The following is a 19,595-nucleotide window of genomic DNA, read 5'->3' on the forward strand; positions in this document are numbered from 1 at the left end:
TGTGTATTTTTCTTAATTTTTCTAACTGTATATTTCATTGTTAGTATAAGGAATATGAACTGGCGGACAGATGACCCATGGCCCCTAAATATTTCACCGTTAACAGAATAAGAAGAGCAACAAAAAATTCAAGGAAAGGGAAAGAGTGAAATGTATTAATTCTTGATGAAAAATTATGAAAATTTCTCCAAGCATATATCTTTATTTTGGCTAAATACGCTACTGTCCTTTAGCATAAAGATGCTATTCACTAGTAATTCATCGTCCATCGTTTCACTAAGCCTTTTATTTAGTTTAACCTATTGCGGATTCAGGGATAATAGGCACCTTTCACAAATCTCTACAACGCGAGATTAGAGTCGGGTAACTCAAAAATTAACGATTAATCATAGTTTCGAATTTCTAGATTGATTATACATTACAGTCAATACAATCAAACGTAGAAAACTGTTTTGCAATCATTGCCAAGCTTTGTGTTACAGGCCCTATAGATCTTGCTTTTCGTGTGCAAAGCTCTTTCATACGATACCAGCATGCCATGCCATTTGCCTGCCTAAGCTCGCGGCGGGACTGTACCTGTATCATGGCTATGACTCCAGCTGGCTGGAGACATGCGAAATGTCGATTATGACATGGATAAGAAAGTGGTTTTTCAAACAAATCGAGTACATATTGAGTAAGGAAAAACTTACCGAATTAAGGCTTAGATATAGATCATTACAGTCCATCGAATCGATATTGCATTTAATGTGCATTATTTGTGGATCACTGGCAATTGATTCCATGAGTCAGATCACCTCTCAAGCCGAATCATTTCCCATGCGTTGACATTACACAGCATGCAACAGGCCATAAACCGTCTACATTTGCGGAGTTTTTTTCTTTTGCCTGCACCTTCTACATAAACGATATGCCTCTAGCACACAATGTAATGGGCAGTATGTTTTACTTTTCCGCAGAAATGGGGGGTTTGCCGGGGGGTACACTTCCATTGATGAGTGGGTACCAGGCGCGACCATGGGGTTTCGAAAAGCACCCTAAACAATGGAAGGTCTTTTCCAGATTATGAAAATGCATCTCTCAACAAGTATTTGGGTTGTGACACCCTACAAGTAGTGGAAATATATCCCTTTTCAGTATTTTAATCATTGTTTCTCACACCCTTATAACGCTACATAGGCCTATACGTAACGTACTTACCCACTCTTTCCCTTTTTACGTGGGGTCGCGCCTGGTATCCACCATTCAATGGAAGTGGGTCCCCCGGGCGGCCTCTCGAGCTCTGGGAGGAACCAAATTTGGATTTATAAAGTCGTCCTAAATCAGATATATCGCTGTTACCATAGTAGCAACCAAAATTTTGCACACGAAACGCAGATTGAATGTTTCCGTTCCAGATGCGAAACGAAAAAAAATCTCATGTCACACAATTTGCATTACAGGACGGAGTTTTACGACCATGACGACGGGCCCAAAAGTCTCTTCCAAAATGAACTACCGTTCTAAATAAGCGTACGCGTCCTCAAACGAAAGGTCGGGAATATGGCGATCACAGCTAAGTCAGTCATGTACAACGACAAAAGTTTTTCCTACCAATATACAACACAAAGCTGCACCGTAACCTTGAGTTTTCTACAACAATCATCTTCCACGCCCACTGATCATTGGAAGAATGTTGAACAGACACAAGTTGCCATAATCGTATGTGGATTTCGAGTCCTTAAGTCGGTCTATACCAAATAATTCTGGAACGGATATATTCGTGCCAGTTATTTATTACATATCTTTCATTCTTATGAAGTATTGTGATTATATACACGGATACAAATATTTACATTGATATCTGCAAACTACAGTAAGCTTTCATTAAGTTTGCATCATCCTGAGCCAACACCCCTGTTCATCCAAATAAACTACATCCTTGTCGAGCGTCTCTCAAGGATGTCTTCTTTCCCCGCTTTTTCGATCTGTTACATCCTCTGCTGCCTGTTCTTCTCCCATGTGGATTGCTACCCCCGCGGTTCCCCGTGGACAGGCTGCTTTGACGGGAATCCCATCCACAAGACGAAGGAAAGCAACCGAACAGTGCCCTACGATCCCCAGCCGGCCGCGACCAACCCGTTCACATTCACTACTGATTCCACCACCTACAAACCGGGCCAAAGTTTGAGAGGTAAAAGCTAAAAGCGATAATTGTCGTCTTTGTTTAATTATTTTTTTTAAAGCGTAGCGCGAAAGATGGCGGGGGGGGGGGGGTTTCCCAATCTTCATACCCTCTAGATCTGCTATTTAATTGAGAGAAAGAGAGAAAGACAGAAGGGTGGGGGAGAAGAAAGTTATTAAGCATTATTATTATTATCGCTATTCTTATAATTAAAATTCTACGTAATTTTATGTTATCTCACCCCTTTTATCAAAATACCCTTGCGTCGCCTCTGGTCGGTGACCATTAGAGATGGTTGGAAAACCTCCGAAACAACATGATGTGGTAGACCCTAGACTCTGTATTTGAAGGTCAATCCAAATTTGAAAATTTTCACTGATAAAGTGATATAAAAAAATTATCATTTCTTTGTCCGATAGTGCTGAAAGCGGGATGCAGACAATCCCCGTTCCATATTTTTTGAAAATTTGTTTATTTACTTATTTATTATATTTTTATTTATTTATTTTTCATTTCTTTAGTTTTTATTCATTTGTTTATCATTATTATTATCACTTTTTTTTTTGGGGGGGTATACTATAACCCTGTCAAAGTTTTTTCTAAATGGCCATGGTCGTATGCCTTATTCATTCCTATATTGGCCTTCATATTCGTCTATCTCTCTTAAATTCAATGCCAACTTGCTTTTATTTTGAAGATCTCAGATGTTTGTGCCATTATCAGGATTTCAATAGAAATAGTTTCCTTTCATAATTTTGAATACCAGTTCTCAGTGGATTCACCCAATAACTTTATTTAAACGTCACGGTGACGATTTTCAGGGTGTCCCTTTAAACAAAGGCTCTCGTGACCTTTTGTTCCAGTTATACATATTCAGTGAACCCCAACTCGACTTATTAAAGGGATGCTCCGGGCTGAAAATATTGTATTTCTTAATAAATAGAGTAAAATTCACAGAGCAAAATGCAAAAAAATTGTCAAAATCCGATGACATAATTTGGTAGTGAAGTTATTAAATTTTAAGCTTAGTAATATATTATGAAAACAGTTATATGCACGTTGTCATGAATATTCATTAGATGGGCTGATGATGTCACATCCCCACTATCCTTTTTCTTATGTTATTACATGAAATCATAATTGATTCGTTTTCATACACGATGAATGATATGTCTCCCTTGTAATAAAAGAAAGTTGCAGCAATAAATACCTAATGCACTTAATCACTTGTAATTCCAACATTTGTAGTTCTTGAAGGAAAAAAATCAACTTAATTTCAAATAATAAAATACAAACTAACAAGTGGGGATGTGACATCATCATTTTGCTCATTGAATATTCATAAAGGCATGCCCAGAACTGTTTCACCGGAATAATGCATATCTTTAAAATATCATAACTTTGCTATTTGTCACCAGATTTTGATGAAACTTTCAGCATTTTGCTCTGTGAATGTTACTCTATTTGTTTAGTAAAATTTTAGCCATTATGATACCGCAAAGTTTGATCATTGGTTTCAATACAAAGCATATTGACAGAACGAGGGTCGTCACTGTGTCGGCAGCCACACAATGTACAATCACTCGAATATTTCTATATCAAGGCTGCTTACGATATAAAAGGTGCCATTGAAAAGTTTTCAGCCTCACATAGAGAGGATTGAGATACAAAGAGCATATTTGGGCCATCATCTTTCATATTCCTTTATTCTACTCACCATTTTTGTTTACATTGCAATCTAGTCTGTGACAGGTTCCTAAATTTCTCTATCAGGTGTGTCATGAAAAAAATGGACAAACCGAGTATCGATCTGTCACTTACGTACCTGCTACTGGAAGGCATGTCCCCAGCTGCAGGGGCAGATCCAGAATTTTCCAAAGGGGGGGGGCAAATTTTTCGGAGGAAAATGTTGACAAGCAAGCAAAAAAAAAGGGTATTCGATAGACAATAAAAAAGGTCTTCAACCATAAATTAAGGATATTTTAATTTGTACCCGAAAAAAAAATGACAAGCATAAACAAGGTCTGTTTTACATTAAAAATTTGTAAATTTCCCTGGGAAATTTGCTTCTCAAAGGGGGGGGGGGCACTTGCCGCCTAGATCCGCGCCTGCCCAACTGAGACTTTATTGGCACTCTTTGAGGGTAACCCATGCAATGAATGAGTTAAACGTGACTATGGATGAGGTTCATGCATGATTATCACCCCGAGGCCAAGGAGCAGTCAAAATGGAAGCATTCCTTGCCATTGAACCCCAGGCCAAAGAAAGTCAATTACTGGTGGTGGTGGGTGGGGGTGTGTTCCAGTTCCCCACTTTTTGAGTAACCCATTATTAGTCCAGGATAGAAGAGGCGTAACCTTGTATTTTTATATATACAATATTTTTTAATGGTTTCTTGTTAATTCGAGGGTGCTGATTACGAATCTGAATGATGCCACTCGTGTAACCTTGAGCATTTTCCGCAAATTGGCAAAAACAAATATGGCCGCCAAAATATGCAAATTACCCATAAAAATCCTAAAATTGTCCGCACATTTGCTACGAAATGCATGAAATTGTGTGGCAGGAGTGAGATACTCTCTGAAAAATTAATTTTTGACAAAATATTTATTTTCCTCATATTCAAAATGGCCGCCAAAGTCCATTGTATACTCTATTATGTACAATATATATAAATAGGGAAAACCAATTTTCACAAAAGTGAGCACTAAACCGCAAAAAAATTGCGATGTATGAACGAAGTAATATATGCAAATCATCATTACTAACGAGATATATCATTTATTATGTCATAAATGGGAAGATTTCTGTATTTTGATATCTAAAATGGCAGCCACTGGCCCAAACAGTATTGCGTACAATGGCAATGGGGGCCAAAAAAATTCACAAGAGTGATCACTAAAATGCATATTATTAAGATTACACGAGTGGAATACTGACTAAAAACATAACTGTTAACGAAATATATCATTAATATGCCATGTATTGTGATGAATGTTGTATTTTGATTTTCAAAATGGCTGCCAAAGGCCCTAAAAGTATTATGCACACAATGAGAAAGAGGGGCAAAGAAATCACAAGAGTGATCACTAAAATGCATATATATATGTGATAAATTAATGGGATACTGTTTAAAGAATATTTTCTAACGAAATATATCATTCAGGTTTAAAGTTTGTGTTAAATACTGTAGTTTTACTTTCAAAATGGCCGCCATAGACATTAACAGTATTATGCACAATGCAAAGTGGGAAACCAATATGAGCACCATAAATGCAAGTATTAGTGATCTATGAGTAGAATATTGTCCGAAAGCATAATTTATATTAAGAGATATCATTTATTCTGCCAGTTAGGTGATGAATACTGTTATTGGAAAGTCAAAATGGCCGATACAGGCCCTTATGATATTATGCACAATGTGAATGGGAACAAATTATTTCAACAGAATTTGGCTTTGCTTGGCCAAATGGTGATGTATGAGTGAAATATCGTCTGAAAACACGATTTATAACAAAATATATATAATTTAGGTGATAAATACTGTATTTCAACATTCAAAATGGCTGCCATATGCCATTTTTGTGAACATTATTTGTCTACACTCAAATTGTATATTATACGATAAGGGCCTATGGTGGCCATTTTCATTTTAAAATGCAGTGTTTATCACCTTAAATACACGACATTGTGATATATCTTGCTAGAAACCATGGTTTAGACAACATTTCACCCTTGCATCAGAATTTACAATTATAGGCAATATTTAGAGTCAAACAAAGCCAAATTATGTTAAAATTATATGTCCAATGTTACAATGTACATAATACTTTTAGGACCTATGGCAGCCATTTTGGATTTCAAAGTACAGCATTTATTACCTCCACAACCAATATGTGATGTATTTAGTTAGAACTCATGTTTAAGACAATATTTCTACTCGTATATCACAGTCATATGCATTTTGTGATTCTCACTCTTGTGAAAATTAGTTTCTCCATTCGCATTGTACATAATAAATATAGGGATTATGGCGGCCATTTTGAATGTCAAAATACAGCATTTATCACATAAATGGCATATTAACAATGATGTTTTAGTCAGTATTCCACTAGTTTATCTTAATTATATGCATTTTAGTGCTCACTCTTGTCACTTTTTTTGCCCCGGCTATTGCCCTTGTACATAATACTCTTTATGCCACTGGTCGCCATTTTGAATGTTGAAATACAGTATTTATCACCTAAATTACATAAGATATGATATATTTTGTTATAAATCATGTTTTCAGACGATATTTTACTCATACATCGCCATCTGGCCGGCTCGGTGTAAAAATGGCAGAGGTAATAATGGCAGAGGTAAAAATGGCAGAGGTAATAATGGCAGAGGTAAAAGTGGCAGAGGTAAAAATGGCAGAGGTAATAATGGCAGAGGTAAAATGGCAGAGGTCATAATGGGAGAGGTAAAAATGACAGCTCTAGGTAAAATATTGCCAGCCTCAAACCCCTATGCAATGAATTGTCAAAAAGCCCCCGCATGTACATAGATTAAATTAGAAGTGCATGTCACGGTTAGGCATTTCATCATATCATTATGTTTTTATCGGCCTAACAATGCTATTTACGAATTCGTTGGAGGTGTACCGTGAAGGCTTTTTAAAAAGAAATCAAACGACAAATATTTTTTCATTCAATTCATCACGAGCAAAATGAAACTGCACTATTCTCATTCATCATTTTATAACATTACTTTTTGTCTAGCTGTTTTTTTTATATCTAAAGTTTTGCCAGGTTTACCGTTACAAAAAGGAGGAAGAGTAGACATAAGAGAGGTGGAGAGACAGAGAGGGTTAGGGGTGGGAAAAGAACATAGCGGGAAAAGCTTAGACCTTGAAATTGTCACGAATGATTGTGGTTGAATATTATGTCCTTATTTGTAATGTCGTCTGTACTATTCTTTTTAAATATTTGAATGACAATAAGCATGCGTTCCCAGGCTTGGCACTGAATATGTAACTGATTATGAAAATCAATAATAATCTTGACTGGTAAACCAATTTGGGGTCGATCGAGGGGGACCGTCTGGTTCAGATTCTTTGCATAAAAGAAGACCCTGAACCTTCATTACCATTGCATCCAATATGATATAGACGGCTTGATGGTCATAACCTTTGGAAGCGAAAGTGCTGTTGGGTATTTTGTACACCATAAGCAGCACCCTCTTGGTAATTAGCTTGGTATGCTAAAAAACATTGTTTATTATCTGATTGTTATTATTTTTGTTGTAATTCTTTTTCTGAGTCAAAAGAACTTCACTTAGTTGAAATAATTTTTTAAGTCATTTTCCCCCTTAACCAAATCCCCTTTGATTTTAGAGTGAAAACTTTTTTCTTCTCTGCTTTTTAAAAAACCTGCACCCCATATCTCTTTCATTTTTGCTTATGCCATCTTTACCTTTGCCATTTTCAACTCCGCCATTTTTTACACTGTTAGAAAATTTATACTTAAAAATCAAAAAAATCCTGCAACAGAGTCTGGAGAACACCTGTAATCTTACTGCACTGTGTAATCCTACATGCATGCATTTGTATAAACTTACAGAAAATTGGTATTTTAAGCATGTACCATTACAAATTTATTGTAATAAAACTGTTTTCCCCTTTTTAAAAACATATCTGTTCTGTAAAATTGAAGAAAAATTGTGGAAAAACCCTTCTGTTATTATAATCTTCAAACATTTTATTTTCTTTAAAGCCTGTTTTTTAGTTTTCTTTTGTAATATCTACTGTTTTTTCTATTGTCACGTCTTCCATTTTTACCTCTTGTCATTTATGCCTCTGCTCTTTTTATATCTGCTGTTCTTACCTCTGCCATTTTACCTCTGCCATTATTACTTCTGCCATTTTTACCTCTGCCATTTTTACCTCTGCCTTTTTTTTACCTCTGCCATTATTACCTCTGCCATTTTTACTTCTGCCATTTTTACCTCAGTATCTGCCATTTTTACCTCTGCCATTTTTACCTCTGCCAATATTACCTCTGCCATTTTTACCTGGCACCATCTGGCCAAGCAAAGCCAAATTCTGCTGAAATAATTTGTTCCCATTCACATTGTAGGGCCTGTAGCGGCCATTTTGACTTTCCAATAACAGTATTTATTACCTAACTGGCAGAATAAATGATATCTCTTAACTGCTTAATAGAAATTATGCTTTCAGACAATATTTTACTCATAGATCACTAATACCTGCATTTATGGTGCTCACTCCTGTGAATATTGGTTTCCCACTTTGCATTGTGCATAATACTGTTAATGTCTCTGGCGGCCATTTTGAAAGTAAAAATACAATATTTAACACATACTTTAAACCTGAATGATATATTTCGTTAGAAAATATGTTTTAAACAGTATCTCATTAATTTATCACATATATATGCATTTTAGTCATTACCCTTGTGATATCTTAGTTTGTCCCACTTTCTCATTGTGTGCATAGTACTTTTAGGGCCTTTGGTAGCCATTTTTAATATCAAAATACAACATTCATCACATACATGGCATATTAATAATACATTTCGTTAACAATTATGTTTTTAGTCAATATTCCACTCGTTTAATCTTAATAATATGCATTTCTGTGATCACTCTTGTGATTTTTTGGCCCCCATTGCGGTACGCAATACTGTTTGGGCCAGTGGCTGCCATTTTAGATATCAAAATACAGAAATCTTCCCATTTATGACATAATAAATGATATATCTCGTTAGTTATGATGATTTGCATATATTACTTCGTTCATACATCGCAATTTTTTGCGGTTTAGTGCTCACTTTTGTGAAAATTGGTTTTCCCTATTTATATATATTGTACATAATAGAGTATACAATGGACTATGGCGGCCATTTTGAATATCAGGAAAATAAATATTTTGTCAACAATTATTTTTCAGTGTATTTCACTCCTGACACACGCTTTTATGCATTCCATAGCCAATGTGCGGACAATTTTACGATTTTCATGGGTAATTTGCATATTTTGGCGGCCGTATTGGATTTTGCCAATTTGCGGAAAATGCTCAAGGTTACACGAGTGGCATCATCCAGATTCGTAATCAGCACCCTCGAATTGACAAGAAACCATCAAAAAATATTGTATATATAAAAAAACAAGGTTTGGTCAAGTTTCTATGGGGCCTATCCTGGACTATATTAAGAACGTGAAGTGACCATTAAATTGAGATTTCACCCCTCCCCCTAAACGCACTTTTGGTTCATCTCCCTACTTACAAGGTCGTTCCTCGGCCTCTGCTGTCACCTACATGACCTATGAGTAAGATATGTCCCCATGGTTGAACCATGGAGCTAAACACACATGTGTGTATTTATTAACAACGGAATCTTTATTTTATTCTTAGTGAGCATTTCTTCTGACAATGGAACATACTTCGAGGGCTACTTTCTTCAGGCTCGGTCCGTCAGCACCGCAACACCCGTTGGTGCGTTTACCGGACTACCGGCTCTCTCCCAATTCTTGCTATGTGTGACTCCAAGCGATTCAACAGGGAAATACTCCTTTGATTCCGTAACACACACGGGTGAAGAACGCAAGGAGGCCACAACCTTTGTCTGGAAAGCCCCCGAAGAATGCGTAGGGGACATTTCATTCATGTAAGTTCATGTGGGGGGGTGTAGCAGTGTATATGGGTTTGTGATGACCTACTTCTGGGGACATTTTCTTACCTTTTTACCTATCAACCGGGGACGTCAAACACCCGAGGACGTCCCCGATCTAGAATAACCTTGTCAAACTTTTTCCTTTTCTTCCCGTTATTCTTCTTTTTATCCTTCTCCTTCCATTTTTTTCTTCTTCTTCTCCTTATCCTTCTTCTCCCTCCTTTTCTTCTTTTTTCTTCTTCTTCTCCTCCTCCTTTTCTTCTTTTTCTTCTTTTATTTTCTTCCCCTTCTTCTGTTTCAGTAAGAGAACACCCCATTGTCTATTTGGTCATAAAAAGATGAAAGTAATGCGGCTTTGTGTATTAAAAAACAACAAAAGTGAGGATTCCGCTGGATTGCCAATGTATAAGGACTCTAGGGATCTTTTTATTTTCGGAAGATGTGCACCGCCTGTCAAGATACTTTATTAGGAACATCAATATCATTACTTTGAAAGGGAGGACTCCGATAGTGAAAAAAAGGCGCTGAACTTTTCAAATAGCACTTCGCTGAATCTCAAATTATACATGAATAAATTTTGATTTGTTTCCATTTGAGATCCACTTATCGGAAATCGAAATGGATAATTACAAAAAAATAACTGAAAAGGGAACGCTGTTACAGTAAAAACAAAAAAGAATGCGTACATTCCTGCATATAAACGATTGAATATGACGATTATTGTATAAACAAGGAGAATTAAACGCTAAAGATTTTATGAGTAATTTTTTATAGAGAAATTGAGGAATGCAAAGTGATGTTTAAAAGACACGTGACCTTCTTCTCTAGGACTTACAATTTTGCCCGCTCAATCGCTCTTTTATGATTGTGCTGAAAGGCCATTCTCTTTAAAACAATTAAATTTATTGATGTTCACAAATCAAAATAACAGACTATACTCTGTAGGCCATAGTTGTCTCACAGGTATGCACTTGCCATTTATAAGACACAAATAATGAGAAAGAACAGTGTTTTGTCAGGTAGCCCCCCCCCCCCCTTTAAAGGGGAAGTTCACCCTGATAAAAACTTTGTTGTAAAAATACCAGAAAAAATAGTAAAAATTATTGGTGAAGGTTTGAGGAAAATCCGTTAAAGAATAAGAAAGTTATTAGAGTTCAAAGTTTTGGATTTGTGACGTCATAAACGAGCAGCTGCCCCATGTGCTATGTGATATAAAATGCATGAATTTCAATTTTTTTATGGTTCCTGGTGACTTAATTATGTTTTCTATTCATGGTCGGGTGTGAAATGATTTGTCTATTGATATACAAAAGGTACTGTGAAAACCATTTTGAATTTTCTAGAAAATTACATTTCATTGATTTTTTACCATTCGCTATGTAGGAATGCTGCTCGCATATGACGTCACAAATCAAATAATTGAAATTCTAATAACTTTTTAATTGTTGGATGAATTTTTCTCAAACCTTCGTCAATACTTTTTTTAATTATTTTTTCTGCTATTTTTACAATAAACTTTTTGTCAGGGTGAACTTCCCCTTTAAATATATCACAAAACAATCATGTCCTTATAAGTTTCAAGTTTTTATTTTATTTTATTGGTTTCAAATCCAAACATCCAAATATAGTATGAATAGGTAAAACAAATTAAAATTATATCGCAACGGCAACGATTTCATGATACTTCAAATATCGCAGACGTAAATTTAAATGAGATTTGAGATTTATTGGGTTCACAAAATGCAACAAAATACAAAGCAACTGAGCAGTGTTATTAGAATTTAGCTTTTAATTTTCTATTTTCAAGTAATTTTTTTTTACATCGATAAGGCAAGGCGCCGATGTGCTGTGTAGATGATCGAGTAGCGTTTTACGTGAATCATTTATGATTTTTAGCGGATAAATACTACCCTATAGGCACGTTTATGCCCGTGTTTCCATATACCCCCCCCCCCCCACCCATCTGAAGGGTGATCTTTTTTTTATTTTGTTGAAATTACGAGAATTAGATTGTTCTACTACCACTTCTACTACTAATGCCACTGCTACTACTATTCCTACTCCTACTACTATTATTTTGCAAATAGGCTTTATAACTAAAATAGCCTACCCTTTGTGTATTTCTGGAAGGTTCACAGGTAAGTGGACGTCCCATGAAAAGATTTATCAGACGTGATTTTCCGACATGTCATGTTTTATCCCAAAGACATCGTAGGAGCTGCGCTTCTCTGCCAGTTAAAACCAAGGAAAGTTGCCAGATCTGACAATTTTTAAAAACGCCAAATATTCAAGATGAATTGAAATGAAAATACACCATAATTGAAACTTGAGTGGCTGGTCAGTGGAATCTCTTTAGAGTTAGTTAGCTATATTCATATCAATTGTGATGTGGTATTGATCGTATTTTTGTCCTATCTAACAAATTTTTGTAGAGGGTCAGTAGCCATAACGCATTCAACGTTCTACTCCGACATGACGTCATCCATAATCACGTGCAAAGGTGAGTGAAACCATGTACCCCATGGTAAAACCTTTTCAACCGCTGATTATAAGCCGATTCATATTGTGATGCGTTCAAAGATATCCAGGGGTAAATTTGGTTTGGTGCCCTCTAACGCATATCTAGAGATAGGGACATTGACTGTCTTTTGGTGATAGCGGATATTTAGAGTTTAGCCTCAATTTACAAAGTAGAATGGGCGGTATTTGAAAAAAGGAGAGCATTTTACAGCAATTTTTGTGCTTTATGTGTACAGATTAAAGGTCAAGTCCACCCCAGGAAAATACTGACTTGAATAAATAGAGAAAACCAAACTAGCATAGTGCTGAAAATGTCATCAAAATCGGATGTAAAATAAGAAAGTTATGACATTTTAAAGTTTCGCTTATTTTTCACAAAACAGTGATATGCACAACTAGGTGAGTCAGCCGATTATGTCCATCACTCACTATTTCTTTTGTTTTTTATTGTTTGAATTATACAATAAAATTGTTTGAATTATACAATATTTCACTTTTTATATGACAATAAGTACCAACTTGACTGAACCATATTATATAGGTTTTCCCATCCAATTTCGTCAAAATTTCAACCGATTTAATGATGTAATAATTCGATTTGCAACTAATTTGAATGACCTATGAGATGAGCATTTAAATAGCCAAATACTTATTTTAATTTAATTCTACTGGCATGCGATTTCATAGTTATTTCATTTAAACCTTTACAAAGAACGATCAAATTAAAATAGCTGAGTCGTGTTTTCAAATTCGCACCGGTACCTTCCTTGCGAACGTTTAGGAATTCAAAATAATTAATATGCAATCACTAATACAAGATATGGACAAAATTTTTCGTTGTTGTTTTTTTTGTTTACTTCTTTTGAATGATTATGGAAATGGGTTTTACTCCTAAATTGGATGTTAAAATTTTATTGAATTTTACATCTGACAGACCTTCATTGGGACAACAACTCGTTTTTGTTCCACTTTCATAACTATAGACTGTGGTCAATACCATGATACTCATCCCTTCCCCAAAACGATTTAAATTATATACAATTATGTAAAATAAAAAGAACAAGATGATGAAGAAAAATTACCTACCATTAGCATACTAGGTCATCCACCCACTCAATGGCGGATCCAGGGGAGGGCACAGCCGACTCGTGCCCCCTCCCCCTTTTAGAGGCACAATTAATTTTTTTTCGTGGACGGAATACCCTTATTCTTTGGTTAAAAATCTTTTTTTTTTACTCGTCAAATTCCTCCGGAAAATGTGCCCCCTTTTGGGAAATCCTGGATCCGCCCCTGCACCCACTCATCAATCACTAAAAGAATAAGCGTTTACAACCATATCCTGTAAGAGTTGCGTGAATTACGTCTTTATCAAACATAATGGAATAAAATGCTTCTAACTGAAAAGATCCGCAAATAGAAATATAGGGTAATGTTTGAAAAAAAAATGAATACAGAAACATGATATCTGAATTTGGAAGTTTAAAGTGCAAATATGTGTGCCGATAAATGAAATTTAAAATGGTGTTTTAGGCGAAATTAAACGATCAGTTCGTCGTCGCGAAATTAAATGACACCTTAGGGCCATTAATTTGAACAAACTTCTCTCTAAATTTAATTTCTACAAAACTGAACTGTGAACTATGTGTGCAGAGGGTGGACGAAATATTTCGAATTTGAACGTCCTTTCATTAATTAAATTGCAACTCTGATGAAATTGGACGGGAAAACCTATATTAAACAATGCTAATTCCACATGTTCAGGGAGGAATGAATCGTTGTATCACTTGACAATGAGGAGAAAATTAGAATATTTCATATTTCATATAATAAAATACAAAAGAAATAGTGAGTGGATGACATCATAGTCTCCTCATTTGCATACCAGCCAGGATATGCATAACTGTTTTGTGAAATTAAGCGAAACTTTAAAATGTCAGAACTTTCTTACTTTACATCCGATTTTGATGAAATTTTCAGTGTTATGCTTGTTGGATTTTTCTCTTTTTATTCAAACCAACTTTTTGTTGGGGTGGACTTGTCCTTTAAGTACTTCGTGTTTGACATTTGAAGAGCTAGAATATTAAAGGGTCGCAAGATATTTGTGCATAATGGCTGGTAAAAAGACAACTTCAATTACTTGACATGTCTTAGAATTACGTATGAAGTGATAAAGTTGATTGGGTTGCAGAAAAGCTTAATCGAATTAAAGGAGTATATACCAAGCAGTACTTTTTGAAATATATGTTGGGAAATGGTAACGGGAAAGCCCGAAAGCTTTGATTTCAAGTGGGCTACTCTAATTGTGTCAGTGCATTCCAATCACATCTGTTTTACCTCATAATTTAACTGATAGAGTGTCATGATTGAGTAGTTATTGGTCTTATTGTATAAACTGTATATCATTCCATTTCTAACATTTCTAACATTAACGTTGTGTTTCGTTCCATACATCTTGATACATAATTCATGAAGAAAAGGAAAATTCTATGTACAATAATGAAGATAACAATACAAAAAGACTGGGAATTGATCGAGGGGGCTGCTAAAAAGCCGATCTATGAAAATATTCGTATAAACAGTAAAACACAAGCACAATATCGTGAAAATTTGACCATAAATCCAGTTAGATATAGTTTTTAAAAGGGGGAAAGAGAGAGAGAGGAAAACAAAACGGATTAAAAGTCTCCAAATTCCTGCCCCGGCACTCGCAAGGAATCTTACGGATCAACAGGAAAACAAAGAGCGTTCACAAGTGTTCGTAATGCTGTATACAACAAATTGAAAAAAAGGAATGTTTGAGTGGTGAAGAGTTGAAACAACTGACGAGTAATATGAAAAGACCTTTTAACCTTAAATACAAAATAATTCAGGCTTGGGAATCTGTAATAGTATCAAGAGTGCCCTAAAGTCTAGGGCCTTCGAAAGTGAAGGCAGTCGGCCATCTTTGAATGAATTACCCTATAGTATACGATATGGACAAACTCCAGGCCTTTGATTGGCCAAATTATCATCCATATTTTTTTCTAATTCCTTTTTTTTTAAAAGTCGAATTCTTTCTTACTAAAAAAAATTCTACTGGACTTTTCATTCCATCAACCAACTCTATTTAATTTTAAAAATGCTGACTGATGTGAGATGTACTGTTCATATTCATGCCAACGGTTCCGTGATATTTCCTCTGGCGACAATTACTCCGCTGTAATTTCCACGCACTAATTATTGAATGACCATCTTCAATCCGGGATTTGACCCTTTCCTAAACATAACCCTAAGTTAACCCATAGGGTCCATGGTTAACCTAAAGCCCTGTTGCAAAACCCTAACCATATACAGGGTGTTTCTTAAAAAAAAAAGGGTAACCGAAGTTCATAGGTCAGCTACTAGTACCAGTATATAAAAAATACACAATTTTTTCTTGTGATTTCTATTCTATACCTGAGTAAATCTTTGTAACTTCTGAAGGTTTCCATGGCGAAGAAATATAGTGTAATAGGTTTCACGGTGCACCATGTATCTTTCTTGGGCAAGTGTTGTCATCTTCTCTTGAAGACGACAAGAACACACTTGTCAAAACATCGAGATTGGGTGGTCCTTTTCAGGACAAATTCTTGCCCAAGAAAGATGGTGTACTGAGTAAATCTTCAACTTTTTTGTCCTGGTTCACAGAGTTATGGTCCACCGAAGGCGAATGGTACAAAACCCACTTTTTTTCTTCCAAGTTTTGGGTTTTTAATTTAATGTACGAGCACGAAACCTTTTTTTGTTGTAAAGGCTTTTGTTTCATCATAGTTTTCCTTTCAAAATATCAGTGAAAACCTATCCCCTCTTTTAACGTTTCGTGAGTTACTGTCATACATTTTAACTGCCTAGCTTCAATCTCTGTTGAACACGTCATTCGCCCCTAACTTTTGCACCCACACCTTTCACAGTACTTCACAGTCACAGTTAACGTTGCATGTCTTGCATTGCTCTTCTAACCATTGCGGGATTGTGACGAAGAATATTTTTCTTAAGCTAAACATGTGTCTGCGAGTCACCGAGGATGTGCTGAGTCATAATTGCAGCTAAACACCAGTTATGTAACATTAACTAAAAAAAAGTTATAAAAAGGGTAATATTTCAGATAATTTCTCTGAAATTTGCAGGGAAAATCTCTGATGAAGCCAAAACCGTACAAACTTGGTATCGTGCTTGTACATTAAAACCCCAAAACATGGAAAAAGTGGGCTTTGTACCCTTCACTTTCGATGGACCATAACTCTGTATCCCGTGACAGGTGTGACGCAAGGAAGGTGTCAAATTTAAGTTGATGAGTAACTCAATTACAGGTATGTATAAAAGAAATCACAAGAATAAATCATGCATTCTCCACACAACTGACCTTTGAACGTCGGTTACTTTTTTTAGAAACACCCTGTATGTCTTGGAGTAAATGTCGTGTCACCGTATACATATCCACATTGTTTCATTCATGCATAAAATTAATGATGCATCGGACTTGTATAGTGCCAAATAAATCATGCACTCTTTATGGTGTTTAAGGCGCTATTCAAGATTATAAAGAAAACGAAAGAGAAATGTTTATCTGTTTCTAAGTGTTTTTTTTTAATATTCTTTGTCATCATTTTGCAGCCGGGTGCCTTCAAGCCAACATCGGTCTACTGGCCCTGTCTTCGGTGGTTGCTCTGCTTTATAAGACAACAGAATAAGGATGGCATCATCAGGACCCAAGCATGATGGACCCAAGTACTTTGGCAAGGCCATAATATTCTCCATTCAGGTGCCCTAAATATATACCCAATAAGAAGGGGTTCCTTGAATGCTCCAGTGCCCGATAAGGGTACCTCTGCTAGTCTGCTATGAAAAGCTGGGATAGTAGTATACAGTCATGTAAATGTTGCATAATGCACTCCAGTCAGGTCCCTAGCTACGTTCATCAAACTCTGGTTCCCTAGTTATTCCTAAATCCGTTAAGACATGGGGGGCTCAGGCTTTTGCGCATGCTGGCCCTGTTCTATGGAATGGTCTTCCACTGACCATGCTGACAGTCCGTGAATGCACGTCCATTATTACTTTTAAACGTTACCTTAAAGCTTGTGTATAGTTTTGGTAAATCCACCAAAATGCACCTATCACTATTCCAATTCATTGCTAGCTAATATGAATGGATATGCCCTATAACAGTTATGATGTGGAGGATATGAAATGAAAATGTGTTTTACAGGATAAATTTTGCGATTTTACATGGAAATTTAACTTGATCGGGTCACCCGATCAAATTAAAATATCTGTGTGTTTTTGTCTTTCAATTAAATCCTATTCCAAATCATGGAATGGGCTGAAACTTTCAAGATATGTTCTTTGTCTGTAACTTTTGGATATCTAATCACTAAATTTATAAGATAAGTGCTTGAATGCCCATTTTTTTTAATTTAAAACAAGCATCGCCGAGAGAGGGCGCTATATATCCAAGATTTGAATATTTGAAATTTTCTCAGAGAAGTGCAGTTGGAAAAATATCTAACGGTCTCTACGCTTCAGTAAGACTGTCATATTAGATGATATTCGATTATCAATCACATTATTGACCCTTTACCAAAGCTATACACAGGCTTTAAGACTTGTCTATTCAATGCCTCTTACTCTTAATTGTTCCTGGATCTATTACTATTATATTTGTACCTGTTCTCTTTCGTTCTTTCTTTCTTCTTTCACTGCGCCTTGAGCGTTCTGCCGAGTGGATTTGGCGCATTACAAATCACATATATTATTATTATTATAATCATGACCATACTGGATAATCATACTGTATAATACAAACGTAATAGGTTATACTCTCGAAAGAAAAAAATATATATATACAGGCCTATACCATTTTCCATCTCATGTATTTTTTTACGTATTCGATATCACTCTTCATTTCAGTTTTTGGTATAATAGTTTGATTGATTATTTGTGATTAAAGTTTGGAATTAATGATAGACGATAAATGCCTGGAATACACCAATGAAATAGAGAATAGATTTTCAGTTCGACCTTTCATGAATATATCTTTCAACATTATGATTACTGCAGCGCCAAGCCTTGAAATTAAATTTCGAATGATTTAAAGGACGATAGAAAAGTGTAAAGGTTACTGTCAGTAGTAATAGACCAGTTCGTAGTTACTTCATGGACAAATTTTGGTCAAATGACCTTTCATTTCTTTCATTATGATAGGCAGATTTCAAAGCAAGATATTACGTAAGTTTGCCTTACATAGCAAGATGAAGAAATTGAATAGACCAGGTGACTAGAATAGCACACCACCGAACACTTTATGAAGTTATTTGTTGCATTCCTACTTTGAATGCATATCATAGCATGTTGCACAATGTACTTGGCAAACCACTGGCGTAAATCCGTGTTGATGGGTGGGGGTGACTGAAATATTTTGGCATTTTTTGCAATCATGTATTTAGATATGCAAGGAATTGTCATTGATATGTCCACAGTGGTGTACCGTGGGTCACGGAATTGTGGGGGCACCAGTAAAATTTTTGAATCACTGGATGAGCGCGCGAAGGGCGCTCAAACGGATATGTATCTCACTGATCAAATAATGCGAGCGCGAAGCGCGAGCTGATTTTTTTATATATTCACACCTAAAAAGGGACATTATAATCAAATGTGTGTAATCACGATAGGTATCTGTCTTGCTAAATAAAGCGAGCGCGAATTACGCGCGAGCTGAAATTTTTGCATATTTTGACCCCAAACAGCGAGATTTTAAGGAATATATTTTAGGAATCCATTAAGAGTATGCATATCTCACCATAGTCATCTAATGCGAGTGCCAAGCGCTTGCTGATTTTATTAGAATTACATCTGAACACATGAAACACTTTTTGTAGTCATTGCAATCATGATTATCATACGCATCTCACTAATCAAATATTGCGAGCGCGAAGCGCGAGCTGAAAATTTAGACAATTTAGACCTGAAGTGGGGCATTCTAAGGTTTCTTTGTAGGAAGTAACTGGGACCATACGTATTTCATTAGTCAAATGATGCGAGCGCGAAGCGCGAGCTGAAAATTTTTGATATTCAGATCAGAAGGGACATTTTAAGGACTGATTTTAGGAATTCATGAAGAGCAGACATATCTCACCAATCCACTAATGCGAACGTAATCACGGACAGGAAATGTTTCATATATACAAAGACCTTAACATGGGGCAATCACTTTTTGAGTC

General features: G+C 35.9%; 1 protein-coding gene across 1 annotated transcript; it reads left to right on the top strand.

Moving 5' to 3' along the window:
• Window positions 1–1,671: 1,671 nt before the first annotated feature.
• On the top strand, window positions 1,672–17,418 carry LOC121430915 (putative defense protein 3). The gene is made up of 4 exons (XM_041628347.1): window positions 1,672–2,173; window positions 9,582–9,834; window positions 12,273–12,340; window positions 16,993–17,418. Exons 1-4 carry the CDS (start codon window positions 1,942–1,944, stop codon window positions 17,067–17,069), a joined length of 630 nt encoding a protein of 209 aa, XP_041484281.1. The 5' UTR covers window positions 1,672–1,941; the 3' UTR covers window positions 17,070–17,418.
• The last annotated feature ends 2,177 nt before the right edge of the window (window positions 17,419–19,595 follow it).

This window comes from Lytechinus variegatus, chromosome 17 (genome assembly GCF_018143015.1).
Source record: "Lytechinus variegatus isolate NC3 chromosome 17, Lvar_3.0, whole genome shotgun sequence".
NCBI classification, from domain to species: domain Eukaryota; kingdom Metazoa; phylum Echinodermata; class Echinoidea; order Temnopleuroida; family Toxopneustidae; genus Lytechinus; species Lytechinus variegatus.

What these genes read in the sequence shown, in the direction of transcription:
- LOC121430915 (XM_041628347.1), top strand. Translation starts at nt 1,942, where the DNA reads ATGTCTTCTTTCCCCGCTTTTTCGATCTGTTACATCCTCTGCTGCCTG. An exon ending in GTAGGGGACATTTCATTCAT is followed by an intron (nt 9,835 to 12,272) that starts GTAAGTTCATGT and finishes AAATTTTTGTAG; the next exon opens with AGGGTCAGTAGCCATAACGC. An exon ending in ATCCATAATCACGTGCAAAG is followed by an intron (nt 12,341 to 16,992) that starts GTGAGTGAAACC and finishes ATCATTTTGCAG; the next exon opens with CCGGGTGCCTTCAAGCCAAC.